The sequence below is a fragment of the Colobus angolensis genome, unplaced genomic scaffold (assembly GCF_000951035.1).
Source record: "Colobus angolensis palliatus isolate OR3802 unplaced genomic scaffold, Cang.pa_1.0 Scaffold108, whole genome shotgun sequence".
Lineage (NCBI taxonomy): Eukaryota > Metazoa > Chordata > Mammalia > Primates > Cercopithecidae > Colobus > Colobus angolensis.
The window spans coordinates 5,793,932-5,804,315 of NW_012111808.1; the positions used below are offsets into that span (position 1 = coordinate 5,793,932).

General features: G+C 46.7%; 1 protein-coding gene across 1 annotated transcript in view; it reads left to right on the forward strand.

Moving 5' to 3' along the window:
* Positions 1-10,384, forward strand: part of NEDD4L (neural precursor cell expressed, developmentally down-regulated 4-like, E3 ubiquitin protein ligase) — a 385,260-nt gene that overhangs the window by 356,169 nt on the left and 18,707 nt on the right. Inside the window, exons 23-24 of the mRNA XM_011949557.1 lie at positions 10-105; positions 9,844-9,917. Of these exons, the coding sequence (XP_011804947.1) occupies positions 10-105; positions 9,844-9,917 (170 nt within the window). The remainder of the gene's footprint in view (positions 1-9; positions 106-9,843; positions 9,918-10,384) is intronic.

The window sequence follows — 10,384 nt, forward strand, 5'->3', positions numbered from 1 at the left end:
ATTCTGTAGGATAGTGAATATTACAACTCTTTGAAATGGATCCTGGAGAATGACCCTACTGAGCTGGACCTCATGTTCTGCATAGATGAAGAAAACTTCGGACAGGTACGTGTGGGTAACCCTGGGAACTCTTCTTTAGCTTTCAAGGGGCATTTTCTTCTTGACAGGTTGTAACACAACTTTGCTGGACACTCAGAAACAACCAGCAGGAGCTGCAGGTGTTAATTTTCATCTCATTGCAGCAGTACCTTCTTGTCATGCCAGGAAGCCACACTCCAATTACAACCATTTCTCTCTTCCAGCAAAGTTATAGAAATTCCAAGAGGCCTTGGGGGCCTGAACCGGCACCTCTTCTAATCCAAAGCAAATGTGAATGTTTCATTTGTAGCTCGATTTTAGAATTTAGGTACTTAAAAAAAATAGTGCGATTGTTGACTTAGCAATGTAAATACATGACCAGGAGTGGATGATGTTGGAAGGGCCATTGGTTTTTCTCTCTGTTTTATGGTTCTGTTGTCATGGTGACATTTGTCTTGTGGGGCTCAGCATGGCATGCTCAGGTTTTTCTACCATTCCATCTGCTTTGCCCCCACGCTGTTATTCAGGCTGGATTAATCCTCAAAGTCAATTTCAGACTGGTCAGCAGGGATTTGGATGGGCCACTAAAAGTGGATTTCAAAGATAAAGTTGCCTGCTTGGAATTCTCATCATTCTAAGGATCTATACGATGTATCTGTCTCAAATCTGAAACCTTTGCTTCATCTGCCACTCAGTAATAATGGTGCAGCTTGGGAAGTGTTCTCAAGATATTCTCTGACCCTGGTACCTGTCCTTCCACAAAAGCCCAGAGGTATTTCCCATCTCTCAGACTAAATCTCCATGGCTATGAAATTAATTAGACCATAGAAAACTAATTGTGATGGTTGCCCTCTGAAAAATGAAATAGACGTGTTCTTTATTGCTAGATGTCAAAGATTCCTAGAGAATCTTTGAGAAAAGAAGCTGATGCCACTAGATATAAAGGATTTAATGACTGAGGGTAAAAATTGTTGGATAAGAAAATAATCACATGAATATCACAATCACTTGTTATTCCCATGTCCTGTGTCTGAGCCAGGAAACTTCAGCCTCTAGTGTGAGTCCTGGCATGGGTGGAACTTGGGGAGTCCATAGTGCCCTTCAGTGGCTGGGCAAGGCTCAGAGAAGGACTTCAGACACCAAAGGCAAGAGACCTTGTGGGCTTAATGTAAATGATCAAGTCCTTTAAAAATCTCCTTTTGTCCCGCCTCCCCCGCCATGTTGTGCTTTATGCCTAAGAATCCTTACAGACAGATGGACACTGTTCTCCTGCACAGGGACCTTGTGATGGAGCAGGGAGGGGTCTTTTCAGCTGCTGCCCCTCTGGGTCTCCAGCAGCCTCCCCAGGACCAAGAGCACTGGGTGTCTCCAGCCCTGTCTGCCTCCTTCCTCTGCTGCCTTTGACATGAATGGCTCACTCCCACTAGAGACGCCTGCAAGGCACAGTGCCTTTCACTTGGGGCTCTCACCCCTCCCCGCTGGTCTCCAGTCCCCTGGAAGTGCATGGTCCTCTGCTGGCCCTGTGGATGCAGGTGTCACCCTACCAGCTGTCCTGCACCCCCTGCTTTTTTGTCTTACCCTTGCCATCTGGATGTCCTCATCCTGCCCTTGGCTCCAGCTGCTTCCATCTCCGTTCACCACCAGCCTCTTATCTCAGGCCCACATCTGCCTTCCAGCCTCCAGAACTCCCTGGTCTAACGGCTGCCTCATCTGCTTCTCCTAAGAGGCTCACAGGTCCCAGTGCTAAAGCCACTTTTTCCTCCCCAGCCCCCACATCGGTTATGGTCTCATCAGTGCCACCACTGTCCCCTCCCACCTGACCCTTGGGCGTCCCCTCAGAATCTCCCTCTCTCCTCATGCCATCTCCCCATGCCCAAGGTGGCTGTGCCCCATGACACCCCATCCTTGACACATCCTTGTCTGTGCTCTCCCCTGGTGCATGCCCCGATCACTTCTTGATGGCTATTCTCACAGCCTCCTGTCAGCCGCTCCCTTTCCTGCTTTGCTGCTCTCTACCCTGTTCTCCAATGCCCCCACTCCAGGTGTGAGCCCCTTATGGAATATTTCTGAAATGCAACCCTGAAAATGTCCTTCTTCTACTTGCCCATCTCGTGACCTTCAGCATGAACGAAAACTTGTTAGCATGGTGTATGACCCCTCATGATCCAGACCTGCCCCCCTCTGGCATTACCCTCTGACTCCTTCGTGTCAACCTGTCAGCAAACAGTGTGCCTTCAACAGTGTTCCCAGAGATGCCTCAGTGCCACATTGCTGCCTCGACAGTGCCAACTCTGTACCGATGCACTCTCGTTCTCTCTCTCATCACCTCTTTCCCTGCTCTCCTCGAGGTATTGACTGACGTACTGTGTGCTGTACACCCCCTGAGGTCTTCTGGGTCTCTCCAGTGCTCAGCATGTAGTTGATGCCTACTAAGTGCTTATTGAGCAAACGAATGAGGAGTGCTAATCTGGCTTATTGAAAATGTGAATAAGGTTCTAAGTGATAGAAATCCTAAGTGTGAGAAAACAAAATCAGTTGAGTCATAGTGGCTTTTTTTAAAAAGCCGGACCTATTGAAGGGTCTGAAACTGCCAATTTTCAAACAATTAGACATGGTTAGTCACCCTGGAAGTATCTTCCTTTCATTTTTAACATATGAAGGAAGGAGTGGAAGTAAAGAACTAAGGAACACTTAAAATCAGTCTTGTGTGTTAAATGCATTAAAAAAGTCTTTTTGTGGATCCACTCATAGAAAGCCATATGACCAAATTAACCCAATTCAGAAAACTATTCGCAATGCCAGTCAGAAGCAAATGATCTGGGAAACCTTCCTAATTACATTGAAGTGTAATTGTTTCCACCTCATAAATGGAAATCAAACACAGGGTGTTGGAGTTTTTAAGCAAGACTCTAATGAAACTTCGGATGATCGTTCAGGCTAGATCTTCATTAAAAACAGCTCTCAGACCTCCTCGTTTAATGTTGTGAATTCTTCTGACTTTGGGGTAGGATCAAGTACAGTAATGCACTAATCAATATAGACCCACGAGATGAGTAAGATAAGAATTAGGTGCCCAGTCTGTTAAATTACTGCCTTGCCTCTTTAAGAGAGCTATCCTTTTAATAGGGAACTCGTGTATTTATTTTGCACTCTGGGAAGGAATTTAGAGCGAGTTAAGCAGCCACGTATGGATCTTATCTCCCGTATCCAGTCGATTGGCGAGCCTTGCTCACACACCTGTGAAACCTTTCTCACTTCTATGCATTCTCCCGATCTCTTCTCTAACTCACACCCAAGTCCAAGCTCCCATCTTCCCCACTAGACCCCCGACTGGTCTCTACGTCCAGTTTGGCTCCCTATAAAAATGATCGTGTCATTCCTATGCCAGAAACCTTCAGGGGTTTCCCCTGCCCTTGAGATAAAGACCCCAACCTTACTTTGTCCCACAAAGTCCTGCATGGCCTGGCTCTCCCTGCTCCTCCTCCAGACTCACTGTGAATCAGTGTGTTTAGCGCCTGTCTCTCCTGCGCAGCTTCCTCCCGGTGATGGCAGCCGCATCCCTGCCCTGTGCTCACTCACTGTCATGTACTTCCCACCAGCACATTGCCTGGTGCATGGTGGGTACTCATAGTTGTTGATGTGGAAATCTAGGCATTAGCATGATGCCCGGACAAACCTCTCGCCTCTTTGGCCCTCTGCAAAACTGTTGACTCTGACCCAGAAGGAAGCCCATTCCTCCCCAGTGCCAAACAGTCAAGTCACTTCCGCAGTGGGGCAAAGCGAGTGCAGTTGCTGTGGGTTGAAACAGACATGCACTCAGCCTTCCACGGTGTTTCAAGCTTTTTTTTTTTTTTTTAATTTCACAGTTAGAAATATCAGACTATGAAGTTTAGTAGCTGTTCCTTCATGTAATAAAGCTGCAGCTGTTGCCATTATTTTGCAATTTGTTTTCTTTCTGATTGGTAAGAATCTGGGACTGCTGGTTTCTAGGGCCTAATATGAAAGTTTCCACTAAAGAAATGTCAGTATTTGAACTATGATCCTGTGCCAAGCAGGAAGAATAAACCATACCCCCATTCACTGCTGTGTGCACATACCCGCCCCCACCAGGAGGAGGGACCCTTTTAGGGCTGTAACAAGTGAAAACTCTTGATTGCAAGTTCAGCAGAACATCGTCTGATTTGGTTATGGGTTTGTTTGTTTTTTGAGACAGTCTCGCTCTGTCACCCAGGCTGGAGTGCAATGGCAGGATTATCGGCTCACTGCAACCTCTGCCTCCTGGTTTCAAGCAATTCTCATGCCTCAGCCTCCTGAGTAGCTGAGACTACAGGTGCACGCCACCATGCCCGGCAAATTTTTGTATTTTTAGTAAAGACAGGGTTTCACCATGTTGGCCAGACTGGTCTCATACTTCTCACCTCAGGTGATCCACCTGCCTTGGCCTCTCCAAGTGTTGGGATTACAGGCGTGAGCCACCACGCCCAGCTAATTTTTGTATTTTTAGTGGAGACAGGACTTCTCCATATTGGCCAGGCTGGTCTCGAACTCCTGGCCTCAAGTGATCTGCCGACCTCAGCCTCCCAAAGTGCTGGGCTTGTAGGTGTGAGCCACCATGCCTGGCCTGATTCGGTTGTTTTGAAGAGTTACCAGAAGTTTCTAGAGGCTGTGCAGTAGTTGGAGGGAAAGCATCGGCAGCAGCCATGTAGGAAGATTCTTTAGGATCAGGCCTGGATCAGGTTGAGCCAGTCTCCATAGGAATGATCACCCCAAGGGGACAAAAATGGATTCTTGGAGGAGATCATCTCAGACATTAAAGTGGTTTGTGGCCCTCCCAAAAGCCACAGCACATACCACAGGTGTACTGTGGATCTCTCTGTTAAGATTTCATGGAGAGAGATGGGTCATTGGCAGAAAGAATCTAAAAAGGCTCTTTAGGGGGCCATAATGAATTAAAACGTGGAGAAACACTTGGGGGGAGGCAGTGAGTGAAAAGGCAGAAACGGTCAATATGAGGGATAGGGCAGAGCATGTCCTGGCCAAAGTCAGAAGGAGCCAGACCAAGAGCCCAGAGCTGGAGGTGGCTCCCGGGAGGGCTGAGGCCCCGGCCCCTCCAGGCCAGGGACACAGAGGGATGACACCTGGGGAGATGGGAAGTCGGAAGGCTGGTGTGGACTCACTGCCTCCCTGCTGTTGGTAGTTGCACTGATGTCTGCTGGAGAGGCTGGAGAGGATGAGGAAGGCCTGGTTGGTGGAGTGATGGGGGTGCAGGGCGCTGACTGCCCCTGAGGCCATGCCCTGCAGGATTTGTGAGCACCCATCGATGGGAGTTTGCCCAGCAGTGCTCGGTTTCCAAGAATGGAGTCTGACAAGCAGACAAGCCTTGTTCCGCCGAGTTCAGCATATTCGATGTGATCCAAGCTGTTTCTCAGCAGCTTCCCAGGCAGCACAAAGCATCTATGGAGAGTCAGGGAGATGTGTGGGAATCGGGTTGTTAACTGGCGAAGGCGGGGAGTCTGCCAGAGGTTCCTCTGATCTCTGTGAGGAAAAGAGCCAAGTTTATGCTGGGGCCAATAGACTTAAAGAGGAATTTTTCTACTGCAGTGTTTTCCCGTGAGCGCTTGCTGAGCACCTGCTGTGGCTGGGCACTGTGTTCTTTGTGTGGGGTCCTCCAGGAGCCCAGGCACAGGAGGGTGATGGCCCAGAAAGCTCTGGAAGGGCGGGGTGTGCATTTCGTGGCTGAAGGTGGCAAGAATCCACCCCACAGAGGAGGCTCTGCAGACTGCCCACCAGGGAGCGGGTCCCCTGGGTGCCAGCACCAGCTCCATCTGCAGTTTGGTGTTTCTCCTTGGTCACCTTGCTGGGTCTCTGCCTCCTCTGGGATGCTGTCCACCCTCATGACGGGGGCCAGGGTGCTGCCGCAGCACCTGTAGGAGATGTGCAGGGCGGAAAGCAGCCCCTGTGTGACGCTGCCCCGCCTTCTCCTGCTTAGGGCTGACACCGTCACGCTGCCACCTGGCATTCGGTGCTGATGACATACAGTCCCTCCCCTCCTGTGATGGCAATAGCTGACGTTAAGAAGGGACAAATTTGGGGGAAAGGAGAACACAGGCTGTAGTTAGAGTGAAGGTCAGGCAGGAATGGAGGCCCAGGGGGAATCTGTGTGCCCGGAAGCGAGCGTTAGAATCAGACAACTTTGGCATGGTCCCCGCTTCTCCAACTCCCATGGAGCCTCGTGCCCAACCAGCAAGGGCTCGGGGGCACCGGCCAGTGGCAGTAAGGCAGTGTAGCGGGCTGGACAGTACGCCTGCCTGCACTGCAGGAGACGGTCTCACGATCAGCCCCCGACAGCCGGTCTCAAAAGTGGAATTTGAGGAGTGGTCATTGCTTCTCATGAAAGTGTCACCTGTAACTCATGAAAGTGTCGCCTGCAACGAACCCTAGAAGGAAGCATTTCTGTACCACTGAGGGCTCGAGCCGGGAGGAACCAAAATCTGGGGACTTGACCCCTAACCTAGTAGCTTAGAGAGCAGAATTATAAACCCTTCATCCTGTGAGCGTCCTTGGGCCCTCCCCTCACTCTCCCACAGAGAAACCCAGGGTCAGAGTCAACCGTGAGACCTGACGGCTGCGCACAGGATGATTTACTGCTGTGACCCCATTTAGCATGCGCAGTATGGGCCCATATTTTCGTTTCTTTCAAAAATTATTAGTTTATCTGATTATAAAATATTAACCTTAATAATAAAAATAAAGCCAGTATAATAAAAATATGTAAAATAAATAAATTCCCAGTATCTCAAGAAAACTCAGAGTTAAAACTTTTATTTACTTTTTCCAGAATTATTCTAAGCACAAACACAGATTTTTTTTACAGAAGTGAAATTCTACTCTGCGTACCATTTTCTTTATTATCAATTAATTAATTAATTATTTTGAAATGGAGTCTCGCTCTGTTGCCCAGGCTGGAGTGCAATGGTGTGATCTCGGCTCACTGCAACCTCTGCCCCCCCGGGTTCAAACGATTCTCCTGCGCGAGCTTCCTGAGTAGCTGGGATTACAGGCGTGAGCCACCACTCCCAGCTAATTTTTGTATTTTAGTAAAAATGGGTTTTCACCATGTTGGCCAGGCTGGTCTTGAACTCCTGACCTCGTGATCTGCCTACCTCAGTCTCCTAAATTTTTTTTGTTATACTTTAAGTTCTGGGATACATGTGCACAATGTGCAGGTTTGTTACATAGATATACACATGCCATGGTGGTTTGCTGCACCCATCAACCATCTACATTAGGTATTTCTCTTTTTTTTGAGACAACTCTTAATGCTATCCCTCCTCTAGCCCTCTACCCCGTGAGAGGCCCCTGTGTGTGATTTTCCCCTTCCTGTATCCATGCGTTCTCATCATTCAACTCCCACTTGTGAGTGAAGCTGGAAACCATCATTCTCAGCAAACTACACAGGAACAGAAAACCGTTTTCAAGTTAATATATCACATATACCTTTTCATGTCACTAAATATCAGTCTATAGCATTCTAATGACTATGCTAAATTTTATTTTGTAGATGTGCCATTTATTTTTATCCATGCCCTGTTGATAGACGTTTAGGCTATTTCAGTCAGTATTTTCTGTGTAAACATATAATTATGTATAACCGTGGAATACTCGTATAACTGTGAGAAGGGATATGTAGTTTTTAAATTGGGATGCTTATTGCCAAATTATAATATCTTCAGAAAAAGATTGAACCAATTAGACTCCCTCCCACAGTGAAAGTGAGAACCAGTTTCCTGCACTCAGTGACACTGGCTTATTTTCTCTTTGGATGCTGCTTTTGGAGGAAGCAGAGTGTTTTCCTCCTTAGCCCTCCCCTCCCCACTTTGTCTGTGGCTGACCCGCTCATTCAGTAGCTCTCTGGAAATCACAACTTTCAGACAACACCAAGGAAGGCTCTATGATCAAAGAAAGAGGGCCGGATGAGTGCTGGAAGCACTCGGGATTGTAGATGCTTACGTACTTCACCTCCTTCCCTTTCCCTGCGCAGGGGGAAAGGGTGGGAGGAAAGATTCGGCTTGAGTGTAGCCGAGCTGTACCAAAAGCCTTCTCAATAGCAACGCCTGGGCTGGGATTTATTAACTTGTCATTGATGTGCATCTGATAAGAAAACTGTTACTGAAGGAACAACAAGGCTTTCTGGGGAGGAATAAATGGGGAAAAAAGAAAAGCCAACCTGTGTTATTAACACATAGAACAAAACGTATGAATGAGCACTGTCCGCGCACCTCTGCGAACAGCCACGAACTGCGGTGTTTCACTGTGGAAACATCCCCACCCCACCCCTGAGTGGAAACCGTTTGGCAGCCTCCATCCCCAACACGGCTTGTACGGGGCAGGAGCAGATGGCCCCTGGGAGAAAATGGAATGCACTGGGAGGATGGCAGCTGGAAAGGGAAATGGAGAAATGAAGGATGTCAGCAAAACCGGAAATGCAGCAACAGGATTAAAATTCACATTGGGCACAGTGAAGACTTCAGTTGACTTTGCAGAAATGGAAAGTGTAGTGGAAAAATGAGATTCCTTCCTGAATAAAGAGAAAAAGGAAATGTACAGGGACTGGCTGGATGATGAATGTGTTTTACGTTGAAAAGCCATGGCTGGATGATGAATGTGTTTTACATTGAAAAGCCATCTCAGTGTGAATGGGAACAAGAGCCAGTGCATGGAGAAGCCACATGAGAGACACAGGTGCGAGTGCTCGGGCTGGAGGGGCTCAGGATCTCCTGGGTGCAGGTGGCAGGACCAAGGAACCCCTGGAGGCGGCCTCTGCCAGAGCACAACGTTTATCACAACGTGGAACCTCCATCCCTCCTGGGTACCACCCTAACACTTACTCTGGAAAACCCTCTCCCCCAGCTTGGTTTACTCTGCAGGCAGAGGAAAAGAGACTTACAGGGAATCCCACCAAAATTGTGGCATGGCTTCCTTTCAGTAGGAGAGGTGTAGGTGCTATATTTTTCCACCTTTTTTGCCCCAAAATTTGTAGAATGAGAAAAAACATTTATTTTAAAATAATAGGCCTTTCTCCCTTCCCTCATGCTGGTTACTGCTATATAGGGCATTATGGTAAGCTAGATCTGGGTCAGAGCATAGGAAAAAGGGCTGCCCTGATTGCAGCTGCTTTATTCATGATGGTGGGTGGCACTAAGGGAGGAAGCTTCGGGGCAGATGAGCAAGGAGAAGGCGTCGGATGCAAATAAATGTCTTCAAAAACCAGATAAATCTGTCTCTTCAGCCTGGATCCTTAAACTTCTTTCTTGTCTTTAAGTTTCCGTTTGCATTTTTGAAAGAAATACCATGCATCCTTTTTTATAACTAGAAAATTTTCAGAAACAGAATGCATTAGAATTTGGATTTCTGGAGTCTTGATGGGTGTACCCTGTTCTTTTCTCTATTAAACATAATTAGTTTCCTGATAAATGAATAGCAGATGAAAAAATGTTGCTCTTCATTATTGCTAATACATGAAGAATAATTAAAAGTCGTAAGTAACCATAAAACAATTTGCCTTTAATGGTAGCATCTTTAACTGTGTAACATCCCAGCAATTTAAAAGCCTCATTGTACATTCTCTTGTGCACAGAGCCCATTTGCTGGGAAATATTTCTGAATACATGTTGTCTTCCTTTTATAGTAAGACATTGTTACTCAGTAATAATATGCAAGATAACTTTGTGATAAGTAATTGTTGTTTTATCTTTGTAATTACAGACATATCAAGTGGATTTGAAGCCCAATGGGTCAGAAATAATGGTCACAAATGAAAACAAAAGGGAATATATCGAGTACGTATACACGTATTTACTGCCTTTTTTTTTTAATAAATTGAACAGCATGTTTGGTCACTGTCCCTTGCTGAATCATCTCATGCATTTATTACGGGCATGAGTTTATTGGTCAGTTTTCAACAATATGAGTTCTTTTTTGGCTTGGGCTCATGGGAAGTTGAATGTGGGATGGAAAGTCTGTCTTGTATCATGACTCCATTGAGCTCCCCTATAAAGGAGCAGAGGAGGGAGAAAAGGTCTATATTATTGAGTAATATGGCAGATATCCTTTTGGAATATGGGGATATCAACTAAAATTTAGAATTGCAACAGAGGGCCACGGTGTCAGTGACCAGCGGGGCAAAATTAGGAAGCAACAAAGAAAAAATATTTTGTCTCTCTCCCAACTTCTTTTCCATAATAGAAATGTATAGAAATAGTTAAAATGGATAGGAATAATTCAGCATGTGCAACCCTAAGGAATT